The sequence below is a fragment of the Cylas formicarius genome, unplaced genomic scaffold, assembly GCF_029955315.1.
Source record: "Cylas formicarius isolate icCylForm1 unplaced genomic scaffold, icCylForm1.1 PGA_scaffold_1__22_contigs__length_36826433, whole genome shotgun sequence".
Classification (NCBI taxonomy): domain Eukaryota; kingdom Metazoa; phylum Arthropoda; class Insecta; order Coleoptera; family Brentidae; genus Cylas; species Cylas formicarius.
This window is the reverse complement of record NW_026844264.1, coordinates 15,139,082-15,156,854: the sequence shown is the minus strand read 5'-3', so window position 1 is coordinate 15,156,854 and position 17,773 is coordinate 15,139,082. Positions and strand designations below refer to the sequence as shown.

Below are 17,773 nucleotides of genomic sequence, written 5' to 3'. Positions count from 1 at the left end.
AGCTTTCTATTTTTCACTTCTTGCAGGATTTTCTTCCTTCTTCTCAAAATCTTCACCTTGGTCACATGCTCTGTCCACGGTATTCTCAATATCCTATGCTAGGCCCACATCCCGAAAGCTTCTAGTCTTTGCTCGCACCATATAAAAACAACATTTGAGCATCCGTGTTCTTAGGTCCAAGCTCAGATCGCGGCTATAGAGCAGTTTTTTGATCTTCATAAAAGAAGCACGGGCCTTCTTAATGCGAATCCTTATTTCCAAGCAGTAATCCACGGAACAGTTTACCTTGACCCTTTCCAGCTTTTCACCTTCCACACACAACTGTTCATTGAGCGCCTCAGTTTTGGTGACAATCATATATTGGGTCTTATGTGAGACCATATTCTCGGCTAACTGTGAAGACATTATTCAACATATTTTGTAGATCTTGCATGTTTTCATCGAGAAGTCCGCATAGCGCAGATTGTTCAGTGCCATGCCTACAACATTTCCGAAGGCTTTGATGAAGATTTCCTTCGATTAGACGTTGGAAGGAGGGGGTGAAAGAATACGTCTGCACGCGCACAGATGTACTTTGGTTTATTTAGTTCGTTCAATAAGTGGCGGTAAAACCAATTTTGACCGGAATCTGATTGAAATCAAGAAGAAAAATCTACTCTTTGTCCCAACAAGAAAGGTGTTAAGCTAATATCTGCAGGTTTGATGCCGTTTTTGTTACAATAAGTGGCGGTGAAGCCGATTCTGACAGAAATCTGATTGAAATCATGAAGGAAACTCTACTATATGACCCAGAAAGAGAGGATTTAAGCTAATATCTGCAAGTTTGGTGCTATTTATTTAGGATTGATCGCATAGATAAATTTGTTTTTGTTTATCGAGTGGCGTTCGAGAGACATTTTCAATTAACTTAAGTAATAAAAAAAATGCTACAAGAATTAAGTGCATATGCAAATAAAGATAAAATTCCGGAAAACGTTTCGTTATAGCGAGAAAAGTGTAGAGTTGATCAGTTTAGAATCGATCAAGGTAAAAGCCATTGGCGTACCGGTATTTTTAATATTTAAATTAATTAAAACTGTTTCACGAGCGCCACTGGTTAAATAAAAACGAGCTTATTTATGCTATAAATTTGTTTTTAGGTGCCTACTAAGTGTGAAAGCAAAATCGAAAAAAGTTTTTCTAAAAATAAGAACACCACTTTTTTTCGCAATATTTCAACACCATGTATCTACAAAATGCAGCATTTTTATCTGGTGAATTGGCAGTTAAAGTTTCTTCATTATAATTTGGACGATTTTATAAGCTATAGTAAGTACTGCAAGAAATATTAATTGGTGGTTAAATTTTTGTCAAATATGAAACGTACATAATATTGGGCTATCAAAAAGTACTTGTATGATTCTCTTCGTAGTATATCCCTAAATACAACTGACACTTACACTGACCATACGATTTTATTGTTCGCTGCAGTGAATTTAAAAATGTGTCTATTTTAAACATATTGTATATGGCTTTCGTGCGATCAAAATTTTACTCACTAAACTTTACCAGACTCCGAGCTTTTAGAGGGGTATTATTATTCTTCTGTAAAAAATATGTAATAGCATCTTATTAACTTGCAAAATTCGTAATAATTTAATTGGTTATTCCGTAAAATAAACGTTAGAGTTCCGAGAGATAATTCTAAAATTTTTGACCAACTGACAACATTTTTCGAACGGTCATTATGATTAACTCTCGGATATATCACGCTGGCCTATTCTAATCATATAAATATGAATATTTATAGTCGCCCAATGGGTACTTGATTATCTAGGAGTGTGCTAGAAATTAATGTTGTATTATGATGACTTCTAAAGTATATAGGTTTACTAAGCAAGCATATGTTAAAAAGTTTAGGCTTATATTAAAAATCAAACATCAGTTATATCACAAAAATATCATTTTTCTCTTTTTTCGCCGTTTCCTTTAAGTAGTCGGTGTAGGAAGTAATAAGATCGTCCATTTTATATCCTTGCGATGTTTCGCAGAGGATCTTCGTCTTTCTCATAATATTACCCACTGTCAAATGGAAGTAAGTATTGCCCGAGGACCAGTTGCTCAGTTCCGAGTACTCGTGCACTGCCAGAATATCCTAAAACAGATTCGACATTACTTTGATATTCACTTGGTTAAACCCCGTTACCTTTGTTTGTGGATGGATAATATTAACTCCGCGGATATTGATGGCGATCGTTACGATGTCAGGATATGAAGGTTCCGTGGTCTGTTTTACTTCAAAGAATGTCGAGCCATAGGTGGGCCACGGGTAGATTATTCTTAAAAATTCCGTTTTCGCTTCTGACGAACTTATCCTAACAATCTTATATTCAGCAAGGATGCTCTTCTTCCATTCCGATGTGTTTGCCGTCTTAGCCACGTCCATCGGAATGAAGTTCTTGACGTTGTTATGAATTGCCTGCAATATTATTTACATCGTTTTATGCAAAAATTATGTCTCTGCCTAAAAACATCGTGCTACAACCTCTTCAACTTCGTCTAGATCTTCACCAAATCGGGCTTTTAAAATCAATGCGCCAAGTCGAATAGCATCTCTTTTGTTACATTTATGGAATCCCTTGAGATACTTGGGAACTTCCTGATGGTAGTGGAAAATCTGATCGGCATTCAAGCAGTTTCCTGGTTCAGCGTTGACCCACAATTTCTTCATGAAGAACACCTGATACTGAGCTTGAACTGATGCCGCGCCTAAAAAGTTGGAAAGGAACTATAACTAACCAGCAGAGAAGAAGTTGCATTGAAGTACTTACTGCCCCAGCTGGGTTTGGTAGCCCTAATCCAATTTATAAGCTCGCTGAGAAAATCGTAAAAGAATGTGTCCTCCGGAATAGAAAAGACCTTGTCGGCAATCGCGACGAACAAACTGAAGCCATCCGTAGACGCTAATTCGAAACGTACGGCGATCGTATTGCATAAGTCTGATGCCCTAGTCATCGAGTCCACCTCAAACGCTTCATCGGTATCATCCGGAAAATAGATTTTGTGGAAGATTTGCATACTGCGGTGCTGGATAGCCTCTACTTCGATAGAATACGGCGGGAATTTTCTGGGACCCACTTTTTGCGTTCTCTGTGGACAAGATGGACGATAGCGTCAGTTCATTTTATTCTTGCTTATATATATGATTTTTTAAATATACCTGTAGCCGTTGAAGACAAGGTTCCACGAAAGGATGTACTCTAGATTTCAAGAATTTCTTGGTTTCCTCCAGCAAATTGGCGCTGGGTATAAACAAACCAGTTATCAGATACAGGAGTTCCCATCCCCTCTCCTCGCTTATCGTCAGTCGATTGAACGTCAGCTGCCTCATAATCTGACAGTAAACTTCATCTCGCAGCATGTCGTTCTTCAAAGCGGCTTCGAAGATTTGATCCGTGTATTCGTTACTGTACTTGGCTTTAGGTGCGGGCAAGTCTCCCATGTACTTAAGAATTGCTTGAAAGAAAAAGGCCGCAGCGTAATTGATTAAAGATTATGAAAGCTATTATATACTCACAAGTAAATATGTTGCAGGCTTCTTTGCTGGCCTCGTCGTCGACCAATAGTTTTTGAAGCAACGGCTGATAGATCGGTTCGTTGGTATACTTCCACAGTTCTTCTTTCGAGTTCCTCCTTGCCGCGGTCATTACTGAAGGTCGTCCTACCGTTGTCAGCCTTCGACCACTTCTGAAATGATCTTCGGCGTAATGTGCCAAGGTGTACAACCTCATCCGTTGCATGGTCGTCAGCGCGGAGACAGAATGTTGCTTTTCGGTGACGCCTTCCTTTCGGAATGAAATTAATATATCTGGAGGCGGGCGCGACATTGTTGGCAATATGTAAATGGATTCGGTTGGGAAATCGCCAACCCGACCATTGCATTCGCCATAGCCCCAAGTGGACGTCATTAGAGCTTCGCCGTTTAAGTTATTCTTAAGGATGATTAGGTCTCCCTTCTTGAAGGAGAGGAACGACTCCACATTGGTTGGATGCTGGAATGATATAATGTTGCCGCCTTTTTAGTTGAAATTAGAACATCTAAAAGTAAATACAATTACCTTGTAGTCTTGAGTGGCCACGCAGTATATCGAACGTTTTTTGAGCCCGTCCACTATACCTTGCACAAGATTGCAGATATTTTTGGCATCCGGCATATGGAAAACGTATTCTTCCTTTCTCACCTACAAAAGTTATTGTTTTTGACACGGCCAAATATTGCTGGCTCCCTTACTGTGGTAAACATCAACTTTGGTACGTGTCCGGTATTATCGAACGTAATGAAGAAAACATCCGCAAAGGTCAGTTCCAAAAGTATCTGTTCTTGATCATCGATGAAGTAGATACCGGTCCAGTTGACCGCCGCTATGACATTTTTCTTCGGCAATTCGGGACCGGATATCTGTTCTGCTTCGTAGAACTTGGAGAACAAAATGGGCCACGTCGCTTTGCTGTAAACTACGACGATCTCTTTGGCTTTGGCCGCGGGCATTTTTTTCTTCACGCATATCAGTTTGGAAAACGCGTCGGCAATGCGCTGTTCCCATTCGTGTAAATTGCCATGATTTTGTTTAACCAACTCGACCGGCAAAAATTCGCCGATACGGCTGTGTAGTATCTGGAATTTAAATAAATAAATCATTTTTAGAATTGGTGTTTTTCAGTATGGATCAGTCGATCAAGAGAAAATGATGAAAATAATTTTTAAAATTGTCGGCCACCTTGGAGTAAAATTTCGACGTTTAAAACTAACAAACCAAATTATTTGAACAAACCTCCCTCGTTATTCTATCGCATTATTTTAATTCTTTACGAAAATTGGCTAAATTGGAAAAAACAGAAAACAGAACTAAAGAATAAATTACAAACCAGCCAACATAAACAAAATTTTATGAACTGCGTATAGTGATAATATTTAAAATTAATTAAAAATAAAGATATTGGAGGTTAGTTTTAATTCTGAAACATTATCTCAAATCTTTATAATTATCTTTATAGTTCTTTCCCGTTCTTAAAACTGTCCCTCAATGAGGCATTTTTTTGCTTTTTACTAAATTTTGGCGGTTACGCTCCCTTATAGCGGCATTCTGGAAACTTTTTGCTGCTTTACCTACTATATCTACTTTTTGAGATACGACCGAGAACCATCATTACTTCCAAATCCAGAACAGAGTGTCTACATAAATGTTCGGAAAAACTAAGTTTCAAAGATACGGTATTTAATAATTTGAAGAAACATCTTTTTTGTAATTTGTTCATTGTTTTTTTCCGACTTTGTTGAAATGTGCAATGTCGTTTACAATGTTAAAGGGCTAATTTTGCTTCAACTAGATTGTGAACTCTAGTGGGCTCCTGGATTGACTCCTAACGAATAGTATTGCCAAAGGGACGTACGCTACTGACTTTTTTTGCAATTTTTTTACTTTTTATAAGCCACTAAAATTACAAATTTTGTCACTTTTGAGTTTTTCGTGAATTATGTCTTTTTGTTGAGCTAAAAAATTAAAAGTATGAAAATTGACAAAACATAGTTTTATAAACATTGATTTTACAACCCGTTGATCACAAAAAACGTATGTTACGGTGTAGGTTGAGTTTTTTATTGAAAGTTCTGAAGATCTAAAAATGGAGACCCTTCTAAATTTGGTGTGCGGCCATAATAATCTATATATTGGAACTGTCACCAATTGCTATTTCTGACTGATCTATAACATTTTATTTTGGTTTTGTTTATATAGAACAAATTTGAATTGTTAAAAATTTGCTTGTTATATTTATATTATATTATATAAAATTGCTATATTAGAATTGACGAACCATCCGCAGCCATATAGGTTGTTAAACGCCGTAAGGTTTTATTGGTTTGAACGCATGATTTGAAATGGCAGATCTAATTGATTGAAAGCGGGTTTTAAAGTAACTCGCACATTTTTTGATGGTGGCTGCAAAAGTGCCTGTATTATCTGCAGAGGCATGACCTCATATTTTGAGCAGCTATGCAAAACTTACTTTTGATGGAGTTGAAAGTATTTACCTTTTGATTGAGCGGAAAACCGTGCTCAACGTAAAACTGAGTTGCTATTAGCGTCGCGACGTCGCCCTCCTGCTGGCATTTGTATTCTCCGGCTTTCAAACCTCGCACGACTTGTTGGTAAATGAGGTCAGTAGCGACTGGATCGTAAGACGGGTCGTGCCACGGCGCGAACATTTCCTTCCTAAGAAACACCCTCCAAGGGCTCGTCTTCTCCTCGTGCCCAGTTTCTTTGGAGTATTGTTCGCACTGCGATATCGCGTCTAGGATGTGATCGCTTTCACTACCCAGCGACATCACCTAAATGGCACAAGGGTACTTTCGATAAAACACTTTAGACGAAATATGCAAAACTTACTTTATCGTACAACGCAATGAACAGAGAGAAGCCGAACGTATCTTTCAAGCCGAGCGTGGTTGCGATCTGGATGACCACTTCTTCGGCTGTCGTCGCAGAATCGATTTCCACCGTCTGGATCGAACCGTCCAGCAGAGTGACGTTTAACGTGATCGAACTTTTATTCTGAAATTTTTAATGAGTTCTTATTAGTTTTCCAAAAGGGAAAATGTCGAAGAAACAGAATCTACGCGAACTATACCGACAAACAGGGATGGCATTAGGGATGATTTCGTGTTTACTTCAAAGGTAACTTAAGATGACAATAAAGACATGGTTTGATCGAGGTGTATGGTTATGTATTTCGAAAACCCTAAAGTCTACTGCAGGACATAGATAACAGTTCCTGGGCATTTCAAGTGTATATGATCTCATATATACTGAGGATGTATTTCGGAATTAAGGGTTTTTTTATTTTTAAACGTTTCAGAAAGTTTAAGTGCACTTTTATTTCGAAATGTTATCTTCTTTTATGAAAAACAACTTGTTTTTAGGAAATTGCTGTCGGTTATTCGAATACCCATTAAAGGCGACTGAGGAAGCTAATGATCTAAATAATAGAAAATAATTGATAATTTTCTAATTCACCTAGCAGGAGAAAGCAAAAATGTTGATTAGATTTTTCTTCCAATCGAGAAAAAAATATATTTTCATTCCGAAAAAACTTTGATCTTTTTCAATATTGTACCATCTACATAATAACAAAATATAACTTAATTTATCCATTTTGAATACTATAATTTATTGTCGTTCATTCGTTTGCCGATTTAGATTCTGGACACCCTATGTAAATATTGTTTACTCACATAAAGGACGTCGATATACAACTATAAAATGCGGTCCATACTGACTGTACAGTATATTATGCAATAAGTTTGATAAACACCGCTTTAGTCACGAATTTGGTTTGACACAAGCAAAGTGCAGCGGGTTTTTAATAAACTAGAAACTAAAGAACTTTATCAACGTGTTGCATACTACACTTTTTCTACAATCATTACTTTTTGACTTAGTGACGTATGACAATTGTCAAAATACCATCAGTGGCTAAAATCTACCTAAAACATCCCAAACCCGTTGATAAAACACTGGAAACGTGCAAAGTACTTCGGGATAGTGATTAAGGAAGCTGACATATTAAAATGACACTATGACACGCAGTCATTCGTTCATTAAACAGTTTGTGCCATACCAAACTCGTAACTAAAGAAAAATTTTCCAAAATAATTTCTTAATATATTATTTGCATCCTAAAGGAAGACCGTTGGCTATTATTAGGGCTATAAATAAAATATAAATATAGTTGTAAACCTTATTGGCAATGAGCTCAAGCCAAGTGGGCGGTTGAGCCCGGGTTCCATTTTTAAGGGTGCGGTTCAGTCGACCTTCGGTGAATGGCGCATATCCGGGCGGCCCAGATCGAATGAAAGCTCTCAAATATGGCGCAAAACGATCCGAAGGGGCAAAACAACCGACGCAGAGGGAAAGCAGAATCCAGCCCCTGGCATAAGAGGCCCTACTGTAGTTGTTGGTCAATTGTTTACAGATGATACAAAGAATCTCGTCCCTGAAAGTTACATGATGGTTCATAAGCAACCAATTCCCAGTCTTGGAGGCAATACCTAAGTTCCGGCCTTAATATTCCGTGTCCTACGATAAAGTGGAGCTTCTCCAAATTGTTGGTTCTCCTTTCGTTGATCCAGTTATTATAACTTTTGACGGCGTACGTGTCTTCAACCAAACCGCGCTTAACGTCTTCGAGCAGCTGATTCTTCCTCTTCAACGTCATATTTATGATTTTTTGCCTATCGTTCTTCTTCATGGAGTTCATGTAACGTTTCTCTTGTTGCACAATGTGCTGATACTCTTTGCGATTCACGAATCCCCTGCTTAATGTCTCGTTAATCTGGTGCATTACAGGCACGCGCGATTCCTCCGCCGCGTGGTGATCCCTCGGTTCTGGGAAATCACCCATGAAGCGTCCAATTACGTGCCAGAGGGCTTGGGCAGCTAACACGTCGTCGGGAGTCGGAAGTTCGTGGAGGGAGCTACGTGGCGCCCTACGAGAATGTTGGGGCCCCGTACCGCTCACGAAGTAAGTCGCCGCGTATTTACGAAAACTGTACTCCGACAGATCCTCTTCCGGAAGTGTTTCTTTGCTTAATTGGTTCTGTAAGACAAGTGTGGCCGTATCATTTTTTCTACTGGTACTTATGGATAGTTTTTGCCAATATCTACTAAGGATGCTATTAGATATGACCCAACCGCGTCACAGAGCTCGAGCCGATTAGCACTTACCGCCAAACTATTTTCAATAATTTGTCTGGACTTCTCCTCTGTCGGTGACGGTTCTATAGATGCGTCTAAGAAAGCGAATTCGTTGTCTACTATCTTGTTCGCCTAAAAAATCGTTCAACATTTTATCAATCCCGCGTCGTCTTTTAATCAACTTACTCTATTGTCTTCCTCTTCCTGTTGCTTCAGTTTAGCGGCATAGTTTGCATTGCACTCAGCTAAGCGATGTTTCATTAACGTTTCTGCGTCGTGCCTCGCGTTCTTATTGCCTTTCGCTCTGAGTTGTGCTTCGTCTGAACGCCTCTGAGCGATGATTCCCACAATTTTTCCAAACTGACCCCTAGTGCGTTGCAAGTATCCTTTGCAAGCTGCCTGTAGGCCGATGATCTGAGTTCTTACTTTTTTATAAGTGAAAGTAAGCTGCCTTGATAATATGATGGCCTGGAAAGGAATGCGTGATATATTTTGCTTACTAAAACTGCATGGAACTCATTATACCTGCAATCGTTGATATCCGTTCTTCGTGAGAAGATATCTTGTTCTGTAGCCTCTGGCTCTGTAATGTTTCTGGAATACAATTGCTGCAGCTCTTAATCTCAGGAATCGCCTCCGGTGAATCCACCCGCGAATTGTCCTTTGCAGTACTACTATGTACCTTGAATAAAAGTCATTTGATATTGAGGATTAAATCGCCCTGCTCGTTGCTGCAATACCTTGCCAATATTGCCGCTCGCAGTTCTTCCAGACGTTCGTTGTCGATGTGCTTCAGGAATATTCTGGTATGGCCTAGTTGAAAGTCTTCACCTTTTTTGAAAACTTCGACGCAAACTTTAGCCGCAGATTCTCTACAGTCTCCTTTCGAAGATGGTAGTATGCCCTTTCCTAAAATTGTTTGCATAAATCTTGGATGCATTTTTAGTGATGCTGATAGTTCCAACCCAAATATCTAAACCGGTCGACGAATTCTGGATACGAATATCTGATTGGGTAACCCGCTTGTCGAATCTTCGCAGTTTCCATCATTCCAGAGTACCTCAACTGACGGCAACATAATGCCCTGTCGAATATCTAAAACAAACGGGTCACACACGAACTTGGTTCAGTCGTTCTACAAAATACCTGCGGCTTTTTCAATTCATTCGGCTTGATGCATCTAACGAAAAACGGATGGCACGAACCTAGAGTTTTCATGAGCAACTCCAAAGAAGTTTTAAATTGGGAAGAAAGGGTAAACATCTTCTTTCCGTTAGAGTCTTGATCGAGGTCGCTTTTGAAAATATTTTTAAGCATGTCGTTTTGACTTGTCTGGATGAGGTTTTTTAGATCTTGACTGAAAGTATCCCTGTTTTTGTTCAAGAAACCTAAAATCCACAATAAAATTTTTCTGAACTCGCTGAGGGTGTTCATATGTACCTGGCACGTCATAAAACACTGATCCCGCGAAATGTTGAACTCCGAATGCCGGCGTCATATCAGATTTTGGTTTGAGGTAGAACTTCTTAGTCCCATGATGACCATGTAGTTTCGTCAACATGGAGAAATCTGTTCCTTTGGGAAACCTCGTTTCCTCATCGATAAGCGACAGCAAATTCATGGGTTTCAACCCGATCATGTCCAGGACGTCCTGGTTGTCGACGAACTCGATCTTCGACCAATTTATCCCCTCCTTGGTGTAATATTCTTGTTCCAATTTGAAGATGTGTTGCACGAAGAACTGCTGCAGATTCTCGTTGGCGTAATTGATGCACAGCTGCTCGAAGCTGTTGACCGTAAAATTCTCAAAACCGAAAATGTCCAGCACACCGATTGACTTTTTGTGAGGAATCTTTGGTTTGTAGATCGCTTCGTTGATCTTGTCCACAATCGTTATAAACATTTTGCCGTAGATGCCTTTTGAAAACGCGTTCCTTGCTTCGGCTGCTTGGCCCTTGGACAACGGCGATACAACCTACAAAATTATTATATGCAATTTACAAAACTAAAGCTATAATGTAAAATACAATTACAAGAAAATATAAATATGTTGGAAAGTTGTTATTTAGCACTACTCTTGAGATATTTTACACTACAGATTTTGGAAAAAAAAGTTTAAGTTGCCTCTTTTTACTCGTATAAAACAATTACTTTATAGCAATGAACTTTGTGCTTTTGTGTTGTTAAGGCTATTGATCCACTTAATACGTTTATTCGTTTCTAATCGCATTTAAAATTACCGTATCTCCGTGTGCGTAAATCGTCTTCTTAGTCAGAGCTTCGCCAAGTTCAAACTTGTTAACGCCTAGAAGCTTGGCGATTTTCTCATTTAATCCGACGTCGCCAATTTCCGACGATTCGGAATGAGACGACGATCCAGATTTGAACTTTAAGTTGCCCAAGTGTAAAATCGCAGCGAGCAAAGTAAAAATATCCGAAGTTTGTTTATCGGTGAAATTAAGCACTTTCAACGCTGCGGCAATGTCCGAATACTCTTTGGCTTCGTTTCTGCCCTCGCAAGTGAGCGTACGACCACCTAGATAGTAGACAAGACTGGAATAGCTTTTTAATAGAGATTCGTAAACATACGGTCAGCAAAAAAGAGAACCATTGACGCTAAACCAAATTTGGAACAGCAAGTAAACCGGCAAGAAGACCTCATAAAATACAGGCATGGAAAGTGTACCAGCAAAGCAAAACACGAACAACCTGAGTATAAGTATCTCATAAGAAGTGAAGATGAAAGAAACATTAAGGAAACTAGCGAATTTTTAGGAAACAGATTTGCACTACGACAACGATTAAGCCCTATCAAAAGTGAAAAGTGAATTATAGAAAGCATTTTTAGACTTTTTCCCATTCTTCTGAAGCATCCTTTGTTATTATTTCATAAAATTCAAAAAATATGCTATAGGAATCTACCTATAGGTAATAATAACAATTGTAACATACAAAAATTTCTTACTAAATGCACCACGTACCATCATAATTTGTTTTTGCTTTGTTCTACAAATTTTAATAATGATAAATTCCCGAATTTCTTTTTTGAACCTTTCCTATGATAATAAACTATTAATAACAACTAAATCTAAGCGGCTCGAATCGGTAAAAAGTAGAAAGCAGAAACGATGTTTAATAAGTGCGGTAAACGGCATTTGATTCATGAGTTTATCCGGCACGAGCGGGCCCCAGCAGATCGAGTGTTTAATAAACAAGTGACTTAAAAACTTTACCGAACGTGATAATATACTTTTTCTCCTCCGGTCTGTAAAATACCTAATTACCCATCGATCTAGCGTGCGGGAAGCGTCACTTTCCACGTCAGTTTCGTTTCCCGTGATTCCGAGCCACTTCGGGGATTTTACCGCACGGATTTGGGAGCAATCGGATGTTTTCGGAGATATTTCCCAGCTTTGAATTTTGACGTTTGTCAATTCTGTACCCAAAAACTAACGGTCATAGAAAAAGTATAGTATGCAACACGTTCGGTAAAGTTTTTAACTCACTCGTTTATTAAAAACTCGCTCCGCTGTGCTTCGCTCGTGTCAAATAAACTCATGAGTCAAATGCCGTTTACCGGACTTGTTGCATAATATACTATTTTCTACTCCGGTCTGTAAACTACCCAATTACACACCCATCTAGCGTGCCCACACCTTGAATTTTGACGTTTGTCAATTCTGACGGTTATGTCAGTGAATGTTATTCGTGTTGTTTTGCGAAAATGTACCCAAAAACTAACGGTCATAGGAAAAGTATAGAATGCAACAAGTTTTTAAGTCACTCGCTCTGCTCGTGTTGCGTACTATACTTTTTATAACCGTCACGAAAAAATCACAATTTAACAAATTAAAAATAATAGCAGATTATCAGATTACTAAATTTCGTACCATTCAAACCAAATATTTACTAGGTGCCATTAAATCGATTGGTTTATCGTTCCGATCGGTTCTACCATTGTTGTATCTTTTTAACTGTGTACGTTAGATAGAGAGAAATGTATTATTGTTATGTTGTTTATTTAACTTTTACAATTGATCATTGAGTAGTTTATTTAAAGAAAAAAACTGTAATTGGAAGAAAAATCATCCAAGGATAGTGCTTTTAAGAGGATTAAATTTTTAAGATGATGTAAGCAACAAAAAGCAGGTTTTAAGCTTCGATTCTGTTTTGTTTGTACTGATGAGACATGATATTTGTAAGTCATTCAATTGGGCTTGGCAAGATATTACTATGAAAACTGTAAAAAACAGTTCATGTGAACGGTATGTAAAATTTCCTTGGGAAACTTAAATTATAAATGTCACTTGACTTACGGACTAGTCCACTAGATTTTAATTATAGCTTATAGCGCGTAGTGTTTAAATTGTTTGATATATTGCATAACATTTTTCTGTATATTAGTTTTTGAGTACATTTTTGAAAAACAACACGAATACATTCACTGACATGACCGTCAGAATTGACAAACGTCAAAATTCAAACCGTGCGCCAAAATCTCCGAAAACATCCGATTGCTTCCAAACCTGTGCGTTAAAATTCCGGAAATGTCCGAACTGACTCGGATCCGTGGGAAATGGAACTGATGTGGTGGTGCTTTCCGTACGCTAGATCCGCGTGTAATTAATCATTTTACAGACCGGAGCAGAAAAAAATACTTAATTTATTAACTGTCACCGATGTCCAAAAAAATAGCCACGAAACTTTGCTTTGCAGTTGATTAAATTATGAATACGAATTAAGAGATATTTTACGTCATACCTGTTTAATTAACGGCGGTTAGTTATATACCACACTGTGAGTAGAAAAAAATAAAAATGCTGCTGCAATGCGACAAATATAACGCATCCTTATGTGAAGCAATTGTGAGTTTTGTGAGTTGGGAATACAAATATTAGCAAATAGGGAGACTAATAGGAATTGAAAAATCGGATACAATAATAAAGAGATACAACGATTGCAAACTTAGCAGTCTCACCCTTCAGATATTCATAATCTTCAGCTTCGCCCAAATCCAGTCTTTTCCTCTCCTCTTTCGGTAATCCTGCAAGCATGCTGTAAAAGATGTGATAGTTCCTCTCGCCATCGTTTTGAGATACTATCCTACTCTTCTCCAACAGATATTGTTCGATTTTGGCGCCTTCTATGGCGCCTTTCGCGTTGAAATCCACGTTGATGTATTTGCCAAACCTGGACGAATTGTCATTTCTCACCGTCTTTGCGTTACCGAACGCTTCGAGAATAGGGTTGGCTTCAAGAATTTGCTGTTCCACCCACGAATGCTGACCGCTCGTTGAGGCCAAGTACTGGAGGATTAGTTTGGTGCTTTCAGTTTTTCCGGCTCCACTTTCTCCACTGCAACGTCGAAAAAACTTCAGTTAATTTTCAGCTGACGCTGTAGTTATGTTTTTGGTTCACTCGTACGCTTATTTTCTACGATAAAATGTTATTTCAAATCCTATTTGATAATCTTTTGGCCATCTAGTATTGGGATTATATGTTCGAGGTGCCTAAATCTCTGATGTAGATAATTCACGATTGTTCAACAATAAATCTTTGCTTACTTATACCAAAATTTGTAAAATATTGACAAAATATTATGTACTTATTTGTACTCACCGATTTATCTGAATTATTATATGTTTTGGCTACGTTTTTTATTATCACAGTTTATTCGAAATTCAAATTCTCAAGAAAAAGAAAAGGATTTTTTTTCGAAAATGCGAGCCATTATAGGAAACAAAACTGCAAAAATTAAACTTTAAAATTGCTCCTTTTACAATGGCAGTTTTGAAAAAAAAAAGTGAAACGAGTTTTCTTGTTGGCCCCTTCTCATTCGCGGGCCACAATGTAGCATTACCTGATAACGATACACTGATTTTTCAAAGTTTTTCTCATATCGTTGTAACTGTTATCCCCCACGGCGAATATATGGGGAGGGAGTTCCTCAAAATTCTTATCCCTATACTTATTGATTAATGCGTTTGTGTAGATGGGTAGTAGTTCGTATGGATTAATTGCCACCAACATCGTGCCCGTATAAGTCTGGAACGAGATATACACTTATTAACTTTAGAGGCTTCTGCCAACTTTTGTTTTTTTGGAAATTTGCGACTCACATAAATTGTTTTTTCTTTGTATCTCTTATGCAGGTTTCTTAAAATCGCGTATTCCTGTAAATCTCCCAAGTTAATCATATCGTCTACCCCTTTAACCGAGCTGACGTGCATAATGCGCAATATTTGTTGGTTTGCCACATACAGTTCGACCCCGTCGTCATCTTTAATTTTCACCCTGCTATTTTCGATAGCGATTACTCGTCCGCCAACGGGTATGTCGAATTCTCCTTGATTAACTTGGTTCACCCAAATATAATCACCCTGAAAGAAATTAGAATTTGTATGTTCTTTACTTGTAATTTTTTCGATCATAGGGAATCATTAAACATTAACATTAATTAACATTAACAAAATGGGCAGTTGATCTGTAAATCATCGTATTTTTATGTTGTGCACCTTGTGCGCACTTTTACAGATTTAAAATAGCAATAAATGCTTACTAAGTATCGAATCTTTAAAAACAATCTCCCATTAATTGTAATTATTACACTGCCTCATTTTTAAGTATCATTAAAGTTGGAAAATAGTTTCTCTTTGTTCAATAACGTGAAAATGTTAAAAATGTCGTATTCCGAATATACTAAGTAGTAGTGAAACAAATATTTGATTGATTAGATACCGGGATAAAGATTTTGTAAAACGGAAGTGAACGTTTCACTTATGATGCAAAAACTGTTCGAGTACCTACCCCATATTTGAATTTCCCATAAGGCATACCTTAAACATCGTTAATTTCATCTTTATTCTGTTTTGATTATTCCCCTTGGTTTATATGAACTTTTTTTAAAACTAGTCAATGTTAGTTAATATTTGACAGATGTACTAATAGACACCTTATATACACAAATTAATAAATATTAAATACAGCAGCATTAAGAGAAGTTATGTTAACAATTCGTTACACAGACTATAATATAATAGTGCAGTCTGTAATAAATGCGTAAAAAAAGTGATAATAATGATACCGAGTAAAATGTTGGTCTTTAGTGAGTTCCAGAGTGTTGAAGTTTAGTTTTCGAAATTGTCATTTCCCTATAGCTCGAGCTGTTTTGAGATATCGACATGTAAACTTAAATCCGGTGATATTTATAGAGGTGATTAATACTAGATTCTATTTTTTCACATGTGTAGAAGCCGCTAGTTCTACTCTGTTTCGCTATTTCAACAAAGCTTATCAAAATAAAATAAACGGTTCTCGGGAAAACCAATTTTGGAATTGATACCAGCTTTTGGTGGCCAATTTTATGTGACGGTATTTTAATGCAAATATCTAGTAAACGGTGTATTTTATCGCAATAAATGTAGTCATCACTTGAATATAATTTAAATACCTCTACACATTATGTAAAAAAATGGAATATAATTTTATTCGCTATCTCGAAAAACTCCTGAATCCAAGTTGTCATGTCGATATGTCAAACAGCTTGAGCTCGAGAGAAATAGCAATTTCGAAAACTAAATGTTAGTAGTCTGTATTTTACAAGGCATCTGACTCCATATCACTCTCACCACTTTAATCTAGGATTGCCTTTTGGCACACACTCAAAAACTATCGAAGTGATTGTCGTGTATTATTTACTCAATTATCTGATAAACTATGTGCGTTATCGCGAACACTCTAACATCAAAGAAAAAAACACATTTGCGCATTTTATTTGAAATGCAATTGATTTTTATCCGAGCTAAACGGACGTAGATCTAAACGCAAGCAAAAAATATAACGTTCAATTTTTAAAGCTGTGATCAATTTTACAAACTCACCAAAACTAAACCTTGCTTGTTACTCATTTTTATAAAATTGCATTTATCCAGCAGAGACACTTTCGCAGCAGACGCGGAAACTTATATCAGAGTGAGTCACGACAGCCGATTCTGCCACATTTTGGACTAAAACTGTGAAACTCATATTCATTTGTTATCAAAATCTACGATAACCAACAAATTCCACTGTTTATTGAGTACCAATCCAGATTAAAATATCGATAACCATGGATTTGGGTGGGGATTTATAGTATCAGCTTACAAATTTAGCCTGAGCGTCTGGTGCGAGCTCAAAAGAAAACACCACCAATATCGGTGGGATAATAAATAATTACTTCAATTCAGAAGATCATATAGCACCTCACATCCGCCAAGTATATGAAAACAAAACTAATTAAAACTTGAAAAATTGCGTTGGAAGAAGTTTTCTTAATTACCCATCCTAGTTTCAGTAAATTAGGCTCGACTAATCTTGCAGTTCGTCAGCAAATTTTGTTGCCTGTTAGATCACTAAGTTAATCAGGCAATTCCGAAATGTAATGGTTTACTTAACTGAACCAATTAGTAATATAAGCAACTATCCTACCGGTAAACTTTACAGAAGATTTTCCAGTATTATTAGTGTTACGTAATAGTTTAATTGTGCACGTAAAATGTGGCCGAACCGATATTTCCCAAAAAAAGTGGTATGCACTTTTTTAGAATTTGGGGTTATTTTGTAGAAAATTTTTCAAAAAATGAGTTTCAGGAAACTTCAATAAAATTAAATAACTAATACAGCAGCGATTATGACCAAATTCCAGCTTCTATGGTAAAATTATCGATACCAGAGCAGCTTAAATTAGCTTTAATTAAACCAGTTCATAAAAAGAAAATCTAAACGATTTAAACAACTATCAACCAAGTTTTTTGCCCAGTTTCTCTAAGCTCTTTGAAAGGGTGATTCATATTGGTTAAATTTATAAATATTATTTTATCCCAGCATACGTACTGCATCAACTAGCATCGTCATTTTTCAATTCACGAAAGTAATTCTTGGACAATTTGAGAAAAAAAACAATAGGTTTATTTTTAGATTTAAGTAAGGCGTTCGATTGCCTAGACCATGGAATTGCATAAAATGGTATTATAGGTAAGGCATTCAATTGGATAAAATCATAT

General features: G+C 37.3%; 1 protein-coding gene across 3 annotated transcripts; it reads right to left on the bottom strand.

The window, feature by feature from the left end:
• Positions 1-1,904: 1,904 nt before the first annotated feature.
• Positions 1,905-16,722, bottom strand: LOC132696616 (myosin-VIIa-like). 3 transcript variants are annotated; one of them, XM_060661544.1, is made up of 24 exons: positions 16,613-16,722; positions 14,852-15,112; positions 14,593-14,777; positions 13,711-14,087; positions 10,973-11,268; positions 10,173-10,707; positions 9,879-10,120; positions 9,698-9,827; positions 9,473-9,641; positions 9,258-9,414; positions 8,919-9,200; positions 8,763-8,864; positions 8,087-8,634; positions 7,776-8,031; positions 6,426-6,590; positions 6,071-6,367; positions 4,271-4,654; positions 4,098-4,220; positions 3,557-4,031; positions 3,200-3,495; positions 2,811-3,129; positions 2,525-2,748; positions 2,186-2,458; positions 1,905-2,134 (listed from the first exon to the last, which is right to left on the bottom strand). In XM_060661544.1, the coding sequence occupies exons 1-24, from the start codon at positions 16,637-16,639 to the stop codon at positions 1,925-1,927; spliced, it is 6,333 nt and encodes a 2,110-aa protein (XP_060517527.1). In that variant the 5' UTR covers positions 16,640-16,722; the 3' UTR covers positions 1,905-1,924. The 3 variants fall into 3 exon arrangements, with proteins under 3 accessions (XP_060517527.1, XP_060517528.1, XP_060517529.1); XM_060661545.1 differs by lacking the exons at positions 14,593-14,777; positions 14,852-15,112; positions 16,613-16,722 and having other exon boundaries at positions 13,711-13,787; positions 13,840-13,881; XM_060661546.1 differs by lacking the exons at positions 10,973-11,268; positions 14,593-14,777; positions 14,852-15,112; positions 16,613-16,722 and having other exon boundaries at positions 13,711-13,779.
• Positions 16,723-17,773: the final 1,051 nt, after the last annotated feature.